This window comes from Pongo pygmaeus, chromosome 17, assembly GCF_028885625.2.
Source record: "Pongo pygmaeus isolate AG05252 chromosome 17, NHGRI_mPonPyg2-v2.0_pri, whole genome shotgun sequence".
NCBI classification, from domain to species: Eukaryota; Metazoa; Chordata; class Mammalia; order Primates; family Hominidae; genus Pongo; species Pongo pygmaeus.
The window spans coordinates 80,848,379-80,866,082 of NC_072390.2; the positions used below are offsets into that span (position 1 = coordinate 80,848,379).

The 17,704-nt window shown below is 32.0% G+C and overlaps 1 protein-coding gene across 4 annotated transcripts in view; it reads left to right on the forward strand.

The window, feature by feature from the left end:
* The window catches only part of CDH7 (cadherin 7), a 138,790-nt gene that overhangs the window by 59,667 nt on the left and 61,419 nt on the right, over positions 1–17,704 (forward strand). For all 4 annotated transcript variants that reach the window (XM_054461399.1, XM_054461397.2, XM_054461398.2 and 1 more), the window contains exons 4-6: positions 2,800–2,919; positions 10,420–10,587; positions 13,000–13,187. In XM_054461399.1, coding sequence (XP_054317374.1) covers positions 2,800–2,919; positions 10,420–10,587; positions 13,000–13,187 — 476 coding nt within the window. The remainder of the gene's footprint in view (positions 1–2,799; positions 2,920–10,419; positions 10,588–12,999; positions 13,188–17,704) is intronic.

Below are 17,704 nucleotides of genomic sequence, written 5' to 3' on the forward strand. Positions count from 1 at the left end.
ATTCAATTCAACTTCATACTCCTAGATCTCATGGACATTTTCGTGGTTCTTCATTGGCTTGCTAAGGTTTTCCTTTCTTACGTAGAATATAGATATGTGAACTTTTTGTTTTAGAAGCTAGTAGTGCACTGTTGTTTTGATTTTGATGGTACTCTGACATGAAACAGCATGACTATTATGCACAATTGAATAATGTATAAGTTAAATAAATTATGTTTTTTAAGTGTGCATAATAGTCATGCTGTTTCCTATCACAGTACCTTTTTTTTCTTTTCTTTTCTTTTTCTTTTTCTTTTTTTTTTTTTTTTTGAGATGGAGTCTTGCTCTGTTGACAGGCTGGAGTGCAGTGGCATAATCTTGGCCTACTGCAACCTCCACCTCCTGGGTTCAAGCAATTCTCCTGCCTCAGCCTCCTGAGTAGCTGGGACTAGAGGTGCGCACCACCACTCCCAGCTAATTTTTGTATTTTTAGTAGAAACGGGGTTTCACCATGTTGGCCAGGATGGTCTCGATCTCTGGACCTTGTGATCTGCCCTACTCAGCCTCCCAAAGTGCTGGGATTACAGGTGTGTACCTGGCCCATATCACAGTGCTTAAATAATTTATATTTAAGTTATATACTTGGCTGATTCAAATGGGTTTGGAATTTTCTTAGAGAATTATTTTCTGATGTCTTCAGGGTGTACTTGACACCAATTCAGACCACTAACTTAATATAAAAATTGGAACATAGAACATGGAATACCTAAACTACATAACATATGTTGTATGGACTTACAGTTTATCAAACACTATAGTTAATCAAAGTGCTTAAGTCTAACCAAGTAAAATAGCCATCAAATAGTATGATATAGACCATGCAAGCTTTCAGTGTTTAATATTCAGGGATCATTTTTTATTGGATGTTAACCAATCATAAAATTTTAAACACACTAGTAAGCCTTTAGGATACTTTATTTATTGCCAGAAGAACATAGACAGGCGTGGAAAGCTTAAATTTATTTGTGAATATATGTGTGTATCTGGTGTGTGTGTCTATATGTGTTAAATGAGATAATGAACTTTTCAGAAAAAAAATGTGTTATTGTACACAGCCAAACTTACTGAAATTTAGTTTTTGTTATTTGGTTTAAAATTGTTTACTTTCTTTTAAAATGAAGTTGCAAAATAATACTTAGGCATATTACCAAAATAAATATTGTAAAGATGATACATACAGAGGAAAGAGAGAACATCAATGTAATTTATTATAACTTTTTGAATATTCAAAATTTAATTCTTAAAAAGATTTAAAATATGCATTATTTACCATCTTGTCCCCACCAGACATCCACAGGGCACAATCATCTAAGTCCATAAAATAAAAAACTTCAGGCTGGGTGTGGTGGCTCACGCCTGGAATCCCAGCACTTTGGGAGGCCAAGGCGGGCAGATCACCTGAGGTCAGGAGTTCGAGACCAGCCTGACCAACGTGGAGAAACGCCATCTCTATTAAAAATACAAAATTAGCTGGGCATGGTGGCGCATGCCTGTAATCCCAGCTACTCAGGAGGGTGACGCAGGAGAATCACTTGAACCTGCGAGGCGGAGGTTACAGTGAGCCAAGATTGTGCCATTGCACTCCAGCCTGGGCAAGAAGAGCAAAACTCCGTCTCAAAATATAAAATAAAATAAAATAAAAACTTCAGGATTTAAAGAATAGTGCTGTACACTTAACTTTCATAATTTCTACGTAATTTTAAAGAAAATGGAATTGGCAATGAAATATATATAGAAAATAAAGTGGATTTATAGCAAAATGGGCATTAATGACTTGCTTAGGGCATTTGAAAGAGATATTTACATATAAATCAATCTAAAAATATGTTAGCTTTAAAATGTCATATTCAGGAAATTATTTGAAACAAACTAGGACCTTAAGTAGTACATAAAGAAAGCGGCTTGTTCCATATTTAAAAGATAGGATATTTACTAAATAATAGTATATAATTAAATATATAAGTAAACATGAGTCTCTCTAATATTATAAAGATTACATTTCAAATGGAAAAAAAGAAAAACAGATCAGAAGAAATGCTTTCCATATTGAATGTGTGAATATATAGTAAATGAAGAAAGAATACAACATTTCATCATATAACAAAGAAAAAACTATTGATGCAATTTTTAAAGTTTCCATGGCTTTTCTCTTTATAAGGGGTTTGGTTTAAATTTTCATTTCCTGTTTTGTTTTTAAATCAATTGGCAGAGAAAATTTAAAAAAAATCTTAAGGAGATAGGGTAGCCACCTAATACACAGTTAGGTGCATCAAATATTCTTTGTCAATTAATGACATTTTGATTTCTATCTGGATCTTCTTAACTGTGACAGTTGTATACCTGCAATGACTCGAGTGTCCAAGATGCTGTTGTCTTGCTGCTTTCTAGACAGTGATTGAGTCTTATAGAAGCTGCTTTTGATGAAAATATATTACCTGAGCCCAATGGATGAGACACCTAAAGTTTCAGTCCCATCCGATTCAGAGTATATCCCAGCCTAATGTGCATCATCGATGGTATTTTTTTTTTTGCCAGAATATTTTCTTATCCCTTAAATATTTCAAGAGTTTTGTTAATATTTATCATCTCTTTGGGGCTGGTTTACTTAAAAAAATACTGTATCAATTTTTTTATGTGTCTTGAAAAAGATAAATGAAAATTTTCAAATAAGCTTAATGTGGAATCAGTAACATTTTGTAAGTTTTTTGTTTTGTGGCATTTGGAAGTTTTTCATTCAGTGGTTTTGGGATTGGCATCTAGGGACCTCAGTGGTACAAGTGACAGCGACGGATGCTGATGATCCTACGTATGGCAACAGTGCCAGAGTGGTCTACAGTATCCTGCAAGGACAGCCATACTTCTCAGTGGAGCCAAAGACAGGTAAAAATTGAAATGTGACATTCTTGTAAAGTCATAATTTGTTTGCTGCTTAGAATTAATATTATTTCTAAATATAGTTGACACTAATAACATACCATTTTATTGTGCTTCTCTCAATATGTCTACTTTGGTAAGCGTCATATTATTGAGGATTTATCACCTTTTCAAAATATTTTATTTTATTCATCAGTATCTTAACAAAATTAAAAATAATGCTATATATTCAAAAGTATTTCAGCTTCTATCTCCTGAATGCTTAAGAAAATTTCGATTCTTTACCTCAAAGTTTTACTTGTGTTTTGTTTTGTGTTTTCATTCACATGGGAAATTATACATGGTAGTCTTTATATCTCAAGTAGAAACCTCTCTGCCATGTAATATAATAGGTAGTACTTTCAGTTTATTCTTCCAGATGTTATTTTTCTCAGGGAAATTAGTTTAAACATAACAATTAGGGTGATGATCTGCCAAATCAAAAACTAAACTAAATATATATATATATTTAATTTTGGGGAACAATTTTTACTGAGTTGAAAAGTGGTATAGATAGAATATGTAGTTGGTTTGTTCTGTTTTGCTTTTACGTAAGCTGAAACTGTTTACATGAAGACTATAACATGGGACATTGTTATGTTGGTTATTAATTGATATTTTAATGTATTCAGTTTTTCTGGTCCTGTGTGTGTAGGGAAGGGCAGGTGGGTGTGAATATTAGCGGGTGTGTGCCACTGATTTTTTAAATCACTATGAAAATCCACATTTTCTCTTTTTAAAAATAATTTTGCCTTTATCATGGAGTTAGAATTATTCAAATATATACATTTATGATTATGAATATTCATCAGTACCTGTAATCCTAAATGAATATTTTAATGCCATTGATCCTGTTTTCCATATTTACCGAAAGGGCAATATTAATTTATTCTCAAATCACTGTGGGGATAAATGTTCTGAACACCTTTTGAGAATGACCGTTGTAATGTGCATGAACAGAGAAGTAAATTCAATCTTTGCTCATTCATTAGAGCTTTCATAGAGATGGAACGCATATTTTATACCAGTGTAATGATAGGGCTTGGAAACCACATGGAAAGTCTAATAAGGAAGAAATAGTCATGATTAAGCAAGTATTAAAGTAGAAGTAAATGAAAGTATTTGATTTATGATATGAATCCTGTGAATGTGGAAAGCGTGCTTCTGTTTGACTGAATGATAGATCTGAGAAGCCTAAATTCAAACACCCACCTCTTCCCTTCTATGCCTACTCTTGGCAACCTAAAAAGACATTGACAAGTTTCTGACAATTTGCTCACAATCGTACACTCCTGCCTTATATAATTTGTTCGAAAATAGCATGTATTAAGTCCAAGGATAAAACATATTGCTGCTACTGATGATTGGCTTGTGATTTTTGGCTTTGCTGCAAAATAACAGGATTTCCGTATAACCCTATGGAGATAAAGCCTTACCGGTTGATCAACTAGACAATGGTATATGTCTTAGGATTACATTTTTAATACTTCAAACCTGATTTTAATTTCAGAGTTGAAAGGATTGTGTGTTACAAGAGAAGAGGAAAGTTTAGTTTAGTTTTTTTTTTTTTTTTTAATGCTGTAATTATGGTAATCACTGGAACTTCTTTTTACATGGTCATTAATGCAGAGATATTCTGGGCATCTTTGTCCTCTCTGCTAATTTATAATATGTAGAGTACGTTTCTTGTGAGAAAAAATAAATTACATGTTTTTCTGACTGAAATGGAAAGTTTTCAGACCTAAAGGGCATGGGGAATTATAAATCAAGGTTCAGTTAGTCTTGTTAGTCTTCCTTTCCTGGTGTCTGTCTGATTCATTTATATGTGAGAAATAACATTATTTCTCCTTTAAATCTAAGGGTTTTTTGGGAAGAAAGTAAAATTTTGACAGGAAAAATGTTGAAATTATGCTAAATAAAAATTGAATAACCATAGGCACAGGCCATCACTGTTAGGTGCATTTTTATAAATTTCTTCTTCTCAATTTCTAAGAAAATAACATGACTAAAATCTCAGAGCACAAATTTCATCTATAGCACTGTTTACAGGCTGAATGCAGAGGGTAACTATATTTTCTGCATCAATTTCTCCTTCCCCCAACCTAGAATGTGAGTAGTTGCAAAACCCAGTGTTGACAGTTGACTTTAACAAGCAAGGTAGCATGACACTGGAAACAAGGTAAAACAACATTCCCTTGAAACTTCTCACCACCTAATTTCATAATGTCCCAAATTTACTAGGAGATTATGGACATTACATTTATTCCATTAAACATACTTAGGAGTATTCTAAGGTGTATCTGTTTATTTTGTAACCTGCAAGCAAACAGATACCTTTTTTGGATCTGTGTGATATATGGGAGGGCTGGCTACCTAATTCGTAGCTTAAACTGAACATGCAGGTCCTTTGTTCTTAAATGATTGAGGATTTAAATACATCATCAGCAGAGCTTTAAACTGAGTACAGGGTCGGAATGACGGCACAGGTCACCTAGCCATGAAGCAAGCTCTGGAAAATGGATTGAGTGTTAAACATCATTTGTCATTTAGGAGTTCTTTTTTAGACATAAGAAGTATGACTATGTGGTGGCTGCATTATATGTTGTATGCATACCTATTACATCATAATTTTATGTAAGAGGTATTGTCATAACAAGTGACCCCTTCCAACTACACCCTTCCCACATGCCCGGTTCTCATTCTATGCAAGAGTGCTGTCTCTTTTGAAAGCTTGCTGAGAACATCCCCCACAGGTTGCAAAAAGAATCCCCTCCTCAATGACTCTTCATTTGCTGCCAGCACTGGAATTCTTTGTTGTTCCAGAAGCTTCCAACTTCACTACTTCACTGTTTTTGGTTCTTCTTCATCTTTTTATACCTCTCTCATATCCACACTACAGATAGACAAGCCAAATAATACAGAGCTTAGGTACAAAATTTAGAAAGAAATAGAAACTCATTAGCAGATTTTTATCTTAAGCGTAAAACAAAACGAGCATCCAAAAACTTTTGTGATTTTGTTTTATAAATAGGTTCCCCCTCCCAAGAGTTTTCTCAGCTAATCAGCAACATAGTTTCTGTATAGCCAGGGCTGTGCATTTCTTTCATGTTTGATTTACTGATAAATGTCTGTAATAAAAGTGCCATACTTGATTTTATTGCCTATTATATGAAATTCATTTATAATTTGTATTGCAGTATTTAAACTATTATCATCAAAGGATATTTTTAAAAATAGAAAGCAAACCTGAAATATTTGTGCTTATTTCAGTTTCTAAGTTCCTTTGAAATTTAACTTTCAAGCATCATGAGTTTTTTTTTTTTTAATTTGAAACTTCTTTGTTCAGGATCTATTTCCTCATGCATCAGTGTCTACATTTGCAGGAAAGAGTGTTGCTTGGCCCCAATCTGTAATCATCTCTGAAATTCTACAAATATGTAACACAAGACTTCCCAATGTCTTGTGTTACAAATTGCACTCATAGTATTTTTAAAATATAAAGCGGTGCATTTATTTTCACAATGCAATTCAAGTCTCAAAGATACACACACCTAAGAATGTCTATACATCCCATTCTCCATTTCATTTCTAATTTACTCTTAGTTAACTTTGTGTGCTATAAGGTTTTGAGTTTTTTTCTTTTTTAATTTCAGTAGTTATCAATATGTTACAGAATGAGTCGGGTTTATTACAATTGGTGAATTGCTCCAACAGGAGCTCTCCAAGAGAAAGAAGGTGGCAGTTAGGACTCAGAATAAATTTACGAAAGTGATCATTGTTATCCAGTCAGAGTGTGCATGGGGGAGTACTTCTCACCTGTAACATAACAGCTGATCACATTGCATTAAAATATTCAATTGTGTCTTTACTAGCAAAACATCATATTGGAATTTTTTTCCTGAATATGTACTATATTTCTAAACATCATGTAACATAACACTCATTGATACAATATAAAACAGAATAAGCTAATATTGGTCACAAGTATCACTGAGATATTTTAAATACTAAGAATACATATTGATAGAAACTGATTACATAAATACGTATTCAGTTCATTACCAGTTATATCTATTATTCTCATTCACTAGGGAATAATCACACAAAAATAATTATCTTTAAAGGAGTTACCAAGAGAGCTAACATGATATCCAATTAGTTCTGTTAGAACAAAGGCAAAGCAGACAGCCAAACTACATGTATTTTAAATGATTTTTTGCTGGTGCATGATTCTCCTGTCCATGTTTCAATGGTGCTCCCTTCATTGGCTGCTCCATTTCGGTGATGGCCGTACCAAATGGCTTTCGTTCATTCATGGTCCTTATGAGGTAGGAGACCAACAGGACTTATTTTCTGGTCACAACCTTGTTGACCAAAACAAGATCTGGTCCAGACAGGATAAAGTGAAGAAACTGGCAGGAACCAGCAGACATAAGCGATCCCTAGCTGCCCTCATTGCTCATTGGCATAAAACACTCCCACCAGTGTCATGACAGTTTATAAATACTATGGCAACAACTTGGAAGTTACCACCTGTCTCCATTGCAATGACCTGGAAGTTACTGCCTTCTTTCCTAGAAATTTTGAAATAATCTACCCCTCAATTTGCATTGAGCCCCTCCTCAATTTGCATGTAATTGAAATTGGGTTTACATAAGTATAAATAAATTTGCCAAGAGACCATAGATTGCAGAGTTTGGGCATGCTGCCTATGAGTTCGCACTGCTCCACAAAGAGCAGTACCATTTAATAAAAGTTGCTGTCCAAAACCACTGGATTACCCTTGAATTCTTTCTTGGGCAAAGCCAAGAACCTCCTGGGCTAAGTCCCAATTTGGGGGCTTGCCGGTTTGGTATCACTTACCTCTTGATATATATTATTAAGTCCATAGAAGCCATAAGGAAACCAGTATCTTTAATGTCTCATTGTATGGTTTTAGAATTCTTGGAATAGCTACAGACAAAAAAGGCTGTAATGGAGAGAGTGAGGAGCATGAAGGGCTTTGGGAGTTGGAAGTGCAGATGACCCAGATCCTGGTTACTGTGAGAAGATACTTTCTCAGTTAACAAGATCCCTGAGAAAGCTGGGTTTGCAATATTGAGATTCCCCTTGGAATGGTAGTCCAGTCAAAGTGATATCCAAAAACGTTTATTTAGTTTTAGTGAGAACAATCCTAAAAGGCTGAGCCCTCACAGCGTGAATCTCCCCAGCCCCTGATTATTAATCCTTGGGTTCATGTGGTTGTCTAGACTTCTGAGGGTAATTCGAAGCCTGAGTATGCAGAACCCGTGTTCCTTTGCTTCCCTAAAGTGCAAAAGGTTTCAGAAATGGCTATCGTCTGTTACATGAGATACATATACCAAATTTTTAAGAAGATTCAATAGTAGCAGAATATGCTTTAAAAAAATCATCTGAGGCTGATAGGATATTAGATCATCAGATTTTTTTCCTATACTTAAAAACAGCTTTTGAACAATAGCAATATAAGTTTATGTTTTACATGCACAATGCTTTTTGTGAACATGGATTATAAATAAATGAAAAGTTCTGAGTTATAGTGTCAGATGATATAGCTATAGAAACATTATTATTCACAAAGTCTAAAATATGAGCCAGTGTCTTTTCCAAAAAGCCCATCGATAGATTTTTTTTTTTTTTTTTTGCTAAGCCTAAATGACTTAAAATTATTGATTAGTATTAAGGATGTAAATCTCACAGAGGTATAGCTATCCAATTGGTCAAGACTAGACTTTATTAGTTCAGTCATATGGTATTAACAATTTTCTCTGTGTGTGTGTATTTATATACACAATTATATAATACATGACAAAACACAAATGAAATCCAATGTATGAGAATGCTTTTCCAAATTTAGACAGTTTTTACTTAAAAGTAAAAGTGAGCAAATGCCATACAAGTAGAAATCTATTATTAGTGGGTGTTCTTATTTCAAATCAACTTTTCCCAATTATATTATTCTTGTCAAAAATATGTTCAATAGTTGAGGAATTTGGAAACTACCTTTCCTACCTGCATTGATTTGCAAACTTTGTGATGATTTCTGCCTTGGAAAGGTGTTACTTATAGGCTCACTTATAAAGAGACAATTAGATGTGTGAAAAATAAGTGAGAAACTTTGACTACCAGACTTCTATCTTAACGATGCTATATTTCCTTTCAAAAATAATTCCACAAAGCAAGCCCATGAAAGGATGGGGCTGCAGTGTTTCCTTTATTGATTAGTTGAGGGGTTATAGACTTCTCTCCATCACAATAAATGTGCACAGATGATAACACACACACACTGATATTAGAAGGAAAAATGAGAGATGAATCAAATTTTTTTAAAAAAACATAAAAAATAATTGGGACTTCTTTTCTCCAGACAACTCATTTTGTTCATATTTTTTTCATATAAATGAAATTTGTGTTGGTCATGTTCAAAATAAGCAATGCTCAATTTTTTAAAATGGGGTTACAGAAATAAAGATAATTAACAGCAAAAAATAACAAACAAAAAAAAAAACAAGAAAAGAAAAAGGTGGAGATATGTCCCAGAACTCTCACGCAAAGATTGTTTATGTTTGGTGACAGTATTAGGGAAGTCAATATTTGCTTTGTTGTAAATTAGAGTTAATAGAAGTATTGAAGAGCAAACATGAAAAATCCATAAAATCATTATGGCTCTAAGAAAAATATCTATATATTAGGTACTTACCACCTGGACCTAATTTGTATATATTTTTTTCATTTTTATTATAATATTTCAAAGATCAATTATAAAATATGTAGACACACATAAGCATTCATTGAAAGTGTTACTTAAAGTGAGCCTGGATTGCTGTGACAATAGCATCCAACTACAGTTAGTGTGTTAGAATAAATGAGTAATGTCAAAAAATAAATAAGCAACCTGGACTTTTCAAGTAAGTGTAATTTGAATGCCTAAAATATAGATCTGTTGCTGATGTATGTGTGTGTTTGTGTTTGAGAGCTAGTGTGCTCAGATTTAAACAAAAATATTGTTGCTAAAGATAGTAGGAATATTATTTAACTTGAAAACTGATAATAAGTGGTTATGCATTTTCATAAGTTGTTGAGATGGAAGAAAAAGACAAGTTCATTGCTGTGTACTTGTACAGGTGACTGTCCGTTATTCTAGGTAAAAGGCCATTTTATTTATTTATAAATTGTTATTTCCTTAACCACTTTTCCATGGAACCTAAAGATAATCCTCTTTATTCAGTATTGAGAAAACCACGTTAATAATGTTTTCTCTGTTTTGTAACATTGTGTAAAACTATCATATTTCTTTGGTCTTTAATACACAGTAAAATTATTTAAAGTAAACAAACAAAACAACAAAAGGCAACAACTCAAGAAGAACTTACTACTTGTATCAGTATTCTTTGTTAGTATAAATGCAGTGATTCATGATGAGTTTTACTGGGATTTGAAATTTTACAGGAGTCATCAAGACTGCCCTTCCAAACATGGATAGAGAGGCTAAAGACCAGTATTTGCTTGTTATTCAGGCAAAGGATATGGTTGGTCAAAATGGAGGACTGTCAGGAACTACATCAGTCACTGTGACCCTAACTGATGTCAACGATAATCCACCTCGCTTTCCTCGAAGTAAGTTGTTTTCTTAAATGATACAAGTGCAATAACTTTCCCTGAGAGTCTACAAAATACATCTTTAAAATGACTTTTTTTCAAATGCTTCTAAAGCAAATAATTTTCTTACTTCATTCTCCCAAATTGCACTTTATTAGAGACATAATTAGAGACATAATCAAAATTATGGATTATAAGGGTATTGAGAAGAAATAGAAGCCATCATATATTTTCATTACTTCTCTCTTAAATATAGTAAGATTTTTCTTTCATTCACATTTTGAATACTAGACAATTATTGTGTTTACGTATTAGTCTTTTTTCTAAGAATTACTCTTTTTATTTTTTGTAAATTATAAAGTTGTTGCCAATTAATAATATTCAAATACATTTTTATTCATTCTATGCACTAAAATATTGATTTATTTTTGAAAATTAAAAAAGAGTACTAGACATTTTCATTTTTTCATTTCACATTTTTTTAAGCCAGTTTATACACACTGAACATTCCTTTAGCAGTTCCCCCACGTCTTTCTTCTGCAAACATTCAGTGTTTTAAAGACCAATCTAAAGAACTAGAAAATCAAATGCCCTCAATTCCACTTATTTGACCAAAGGGGCTTTTAACTTAACCAAGAAAAAAGAAAAAAAAATTCTCTAGGTAGAGGTGTGCTGCTTGTAAAAACCGTTTCATCTCACTCTCTTTTTAGTTCCCTTTTTTTCCCTAAGTGTATGTGTTATTTCTTTAGAACACTCAAGAAAATAAAGAGATTGTACAGACTATAATGTCGGTACAATGTCTCTAAAATGCTTTTCCAGTAGAATTGGGAAACTAAACTCCCTATCAACAGAATTTAGAAGTGAATTATATCAAAAAAGGAACCTTTCTGAGCAAATACAAGTGTCACTGTTTTTTCCTTCAATGACTGCTTCTTTAAAATTTTCCTCTTTATCTTACATATTTTTAATATTTATATTATTATACAAGAAATGGTATCTCCTGGTAATATAAAAAAGTGACCCCAGGTGTTGCATTATTTTCTTTAAATAAGACTATTCTTAGTTGTGATCTTGCTGGCTTATCATGGAGAAGGCGGGACTTTTAGAATTAAAAAATGTAATAATGCAATTATCTTGGGCTCATAATCAAATGAACTGCTTTCCTTTTGTTTAAGCCTAGATTGATAAAATTATGCAGAATTTTAGTAAGATACAGGTTTTCTAGGCCATTATAGATCCCCTCAAACTTATTAAAGTGAAAAAATCCAAGGATATATCATTGTTATTCATTTTTGCTGGGATTTTTCTCTACCATTGAATCACTAGTTTAACCTTGACATTTTGGAATTTTATGACACTTTGAGATATGTGAAAGGGGTCACTCAAAAGTAATAGCATATGTTATAATCATTTAAAATACAAACAGTAACTATTCACAAAGTTTAGAAAATTGCAAACAAGTCTCAGTCTAATACATATTTCCATAGTACAGTACCAGACACATTTTCCTTTCTATATTCTTCTCAGAGAGAATCCTTTCTTCTCCCTTCACAAGACGGGACAAATGCACCACAATTTAACAACCAAAGGAAACGGAAGTAGATGCAGGAGGCAGGAAAAAGTAAATGATTAGAGAAAAAATAATGAAGGAATATAGTGTGCTGAGGTGTTTCCTCATTTCTCAGTGATGCGGTTCATGTATTTCTTCATCTGCCCCCAAACTTTTTCTTTAGTTTGAGGGATGGTGAAGAGGAGTTATTACAAAAGTTAAACAAAAATTTTTAAAAGTTATTTTTTTCTGTTTTACTGTTTTTTGTTTGTTTGTTTGTTTGTTTCTGTTCAACTAATATTGTCTAGGCTCCTGGACCATTGTGGCCCAAATCAGTTCTACATACAACCCACACAAATCATTATTTTCCTTTCTTATCCAGTTTTCTTACCTAGTTTTCTGAAACTCTTTTGGTAAAATGCTAAGTAAATTCCAACATTAAGTTATGAAAATGATTTAGGCTTGTATTTGCCCATTTCAAGCCCAATCTATTCTATTTTTATTTCTTAGTATTTTACACATTATTGTAATTATCATATTGAATTACATTTACTAATTATATATCAATGATAATTACTTTAAATTTATTTTTATTTTTCAGTGTAGGATATTTCTCACCACCAGAAATACAAGAATTAGAGAGTCTTCTCTTGCTTTTCCTCACCATCTATTTCTGCTACCACAGTGATTGTTAGCTAATCATTCCCATCATATCTCTTAAGGCTATATGAAACTCATCTTTTGTTTTCCATTACCTTAGCATATTTTTTATTAAAAAATAAAAAGAAGTTATGCTACGATGATGCCAAAATAACCCAATAGTTAAATTTTTATTGGTTAGTTTGGTGTAACGTGTTCATTTCTTATTTTGAATTTCACAGGGTCTTATCAATATAACGTCCCAGAATCATTACCTGTAGCCTCAGTTGTGGCCAGAATTAAAGCTGCCGATGCAGATATTGGAGCTAATGCTGAAATGGAGTACAAGATTGTGGATGGTGATGGTTTGGGCATTTTTAAGATTTCTGTTGACAAAGAAACCCAGGAAGGAATCATTACTATACAGAAGGTAATGTTTTCTTTATTTATCTTTTATCACAGATTACTGAGAATTCCTTTCTGTTTGATGGGAGAATGTACTAGACAAACCGAATGGCCATATGGGACCATTACTATTTTAATTTTAGTAAGATAAGCTATGCATTTATTTTTAGATGTCAGACTCTTAGGGAACCTTGAGTTACATTTGTAATAACACCCATCAATTCTATTCTTTAAGAAACTTGCAGCCGTTATCTATAGCACTATAAAAATAAAGCAAACTGGCAATGTGCTGTTTTAAAGACCTATTTGGAGAGATGAATATGTTTCTGCCTTGACTATTCCACTAATGAAACCCTAAAATCAACCAAAAGCCTGTGTATGCAAACAACAGATGCTATTATTTTCTCCATAAATGAAAATAATATGATTCCAAGTAGAAACCAAAATGTTGAAGACTTGCTACTTACCAATTATTGCCATTTAAAATTTATAGTAATTGGAAGACTTGAAGATTTCGTACAAGAAGAGCATGAAAAGTTGTAAAACCTATCATACTTTCTACAGAGCGAGTGTGAAAGAGACAGAAAGTCAGTACAGCCCAAACTAAAGATTATTTTCCATAATATATTTAAATTAGCTCTAAACACAATTTTGGGAGAAAATGGACTCTTTACTCTCTTTTCAATTTAGAGACATGACTTTTTACAAATATTTAATGAAAAATAATAACTCAAAAGCTACTATTTCAAAATGTAGTCTTAGTTTATCAACTATTTGAAACATTAAAAATATATCAATATCTTGACCCCTAAGATATGAAATTTTTTGTCACTATGAAAATCCAATGTATAACTTTGTAATTAATGCTTTCAATAATTAGCACATATCAATAAAAAAGTTATATTTTATTCGTTATAGGAAAACATATGTTTGATTTCAGGCCAATGAGAAAAACATTTCTGCAATTATTTCCAGTGGACAGCTGCTGTTTTAGCTAAGCTGGTGACAATCTGTGTATAAAAGTTTTAATAACTAGGGTAGGCCAACTGTTGGTAAAATGTTTTGTTTTGTTGTCTAAAATAAAAGAAATTCAGTAAGGTACAATGCTGCTCAAAGATTTCAAAGAGTCATCTGAAATCAATCTGTTCATTCAAGAATTTTTAATGCAAATTGAAATTTTTTATTGAACAAATACCTATATTTTATATATTATAATGAAGGCAGCACGAACCTTTGAAAATTCTAAATTTGATATAAAATATTTGATTTAGTAAGGGAAAAATAAAACATTTTCTAATTTATAATATCATTTCTGGAAATTTTAGAAAATTGCTAGAAAAAGAGACATAAAAAACAGATTAAAAATTATGTCATCTAAAAGCATAAAACTCATTAAAAAATTACAAGGAGAAATTTGATTCTAACTTATAACAATAGAAAAACATCACAAATAATCATTATTATTCTTATAGGTATCAATTAATATCTGTCAGGCTTTTCTTTTTGAGTAACTTAAAGGCTTTATTTTCTCAACAATCTCATGAAGCTATTATTAGGACGCTGAAAATATAGAAACATTATAAAATATTGAACAATGGAAGAAATGGTAAATAATTTATGGTATTAAGGAATTTTCATCCATCATTGTAGTAATGTGGTGATGTTTTTGCAAATGAATATGGAAAATTTTTATTCAAAAATTATTAAAAGGCAGTATCCAAACTTTTACAAAGTTGTTCACATTTTATGAAAATTGTATTTATACAGAATAACAGATTATAAGAAAAATGTTAAAATGTTAATAGTATCATTTCTAAATCTTACCTTCACTGCTTTTTCAATAATATGTAACATTCACTAGTTATTGTTATAATTGAAATGTTGTTAAATATATAAAAGAGTTATTCAAAGGCCAAATGGAAATAAATCTCACTAAAAAAACTCATTAAAAACACTGTATAATCTACTTTGACTATTATTAGAGATCAAAATTATTTTACAAATGCAGAAATAAGTCACAGAGATGGTATTCAGTGGGTTCAAATTTCATGTACTGTTGAAGTTCTTAAGTTCGTGTATTGTTGAAGGTATTAAAAAAACATAATATTCCATTTAATAAATTATGATTCAAAAAGATTCCAAATTTTTAAACATTTAGACTAAAAGAATTTTTGGTTTTGATACTAGAGATTCCTTACTTCTGCCCAGAAATCTGAATGATGCTTTGAATCTAATAAAATAAATCATTAGTTATATTAAATATTTATTCATCAATCATTATATGATAAGTTAGCTAAATATTTTAACAATTTTTTCACTGAATATGAGGTCAAAACTCCATTATTTTTAGTTGAGATTGTTAGCAACTAAAATTAAATTTTATTTTCTTAAATGACTTCTAATACATAAATACTTGTCTAATTCTTTGTTTTGTTATATAACATCAAAGATTATTTAGGAAAAATTAAGCACACACAATGTACAGGAGAATCTTAAGAAACAGTGGTGGTGAAAAATTTCATAATCTTACTTCTGTGTCATAAGTAGCCAAGGTAAATTTTAATATATAACGAAGCAATTCTTGTTCATCCTGAATTGCTATGGAGAACCAAACCGACTGTCTAGCTATCAAAGGTCAAAAACATAACATTTAGGTTAAATCCAGGGATTTTAAATACACCAGTAGACAGTTCAGATATTGAATGCTAACATGATTTTCCATGTCGTTTTGAGCCTAAACACACTGTTTATATGAACAATAATTTAGACTAAGAAGTTAGTCATAGTTCCCATCTATGAGTGCACATGTACCCTAAAACTTAAAGTATAATAATAATAATAATAATAGTAATAATAAAGAGAAGTGAGTCATAGTTTATTACTCTTAAAGGGGATTGCGCAAACTTGCTTTCAGTTTTCTAATGTGCAAAGTAGATCTGATTTTTAAATTTTATCTTAATGTGGAGAATATATATACCATATTGAGGCAAAGCCATTAGGTTCTAAAAGTGAAATGATGTATAGCAACAGATGGCATGAACCTAAGCAGTATGGTCTGCAATTTTTATGTTCATTAATTCATCATGATAGGATGCATGGGTGTTAAGATGAGATATCTGAAATTTTGCTGTTTGAAATAGATAAAAATGTTTAAAAAATACCTATGGTGCTTTTATACAGTGCAGATAATATCAACATGGAAGTAAATGAAAACAAAATCTCAGTTTTCCTCATGCTAAAAATCTTTAGGCTTAGCAAACATTACTTTTTTCTTTCTTCCTACCCTCCTTCTCCACGTAGTTCTGAGTAGATACTAGATAGTGGGAAAATTAACTCATATACAGGAGCTTAATTTTTATTTCCAAAGCTCCCTCCACCTCCAAACTAATTTTTAAAAATTTTACAAATTTCTATTATCTGTTAATATGTTGCAGTGTCCAAACAATCCTACTTTCTCATCCGTATTGGAATAAACAAACGTAAATAAATAATTTATGTAAGGGTTGACTAAAAATAGTGGAAATGATACATTTGCGTTTTACTGCAGTTTAAGCTTACTAATTACAAAGTTTTACTTTTCACTTGCAAAAATTGCTTATAGTGTTACACAGCTGATCCTTAAAAACCATGAGTTTTAACTGAGTGAGTCCACTTATATATGGATTTTTTTCAATAAATATATTACTCTTTTTGGAAATTTGTGACAATCTGAAAATACAGATGACTTCTGTAGCCTAGAGATCTTGAACATTTTGAGAAAAAATTGGTGTGTATTAAATGCCTAAAATATATGAAGATATTAGACTGTTTATGTGTTAATAGAATAATTGTGTTATCAGTAAGGCTTCTGGTCAACAGTAGGATATTAGTAGTTAAGTTCTGAGCGATCCAAAGTTATACACAGATTTTTGGCTGTGTCGGTGGTGATTCTCCTAACCCCTATGTTTTTCAGGGGTCAATTGTTTATTCATCTTGTTTTTAGATGAAAATTTACCATTAATTCATAATTTTCTTATTCTCAGCAATTATTTTATTAATTTATTTAAATATGTAATTCACAGTTTATGTGTAGCTTCTAGCCTCTTACCCTGTACTTGGTTCCAGAATAATCCAGGGTTTGTCCTGTTATCCTCAAACATTGTTCATATTCTAACTCTTTCTATGAACTTCAAAGAACTGTTGGATGCCTAGAATTGAGATCTCTTAAACTTGCTTTCAATTTTCTAATGTGCAAAATAGATCTGGTTTTTAAGTTTTATCTTAATGTGGAGAATATATTCACCATTCTGAGACAGAACCATTAGATTCTAAAAGTGAAATAATGTATAGCAACAGAAGGCATAAACCTAAGCAGTATGGTCTGTCATTTTTGTTTTTTTGTTTTGTTTTGAGATGGAGTCTCGCTTTGTCGCCCAGGCTGGAGTGCAGTGGCGCGATCTGGGCTCATTTCAAGCTCCACCTCCCGGGTTCACGCTATTCTCCTGCCTCAGCCTCCCGAGTAGCTTGGACCACAGGCGCCCACCACCACTCCTGGCTAATTTT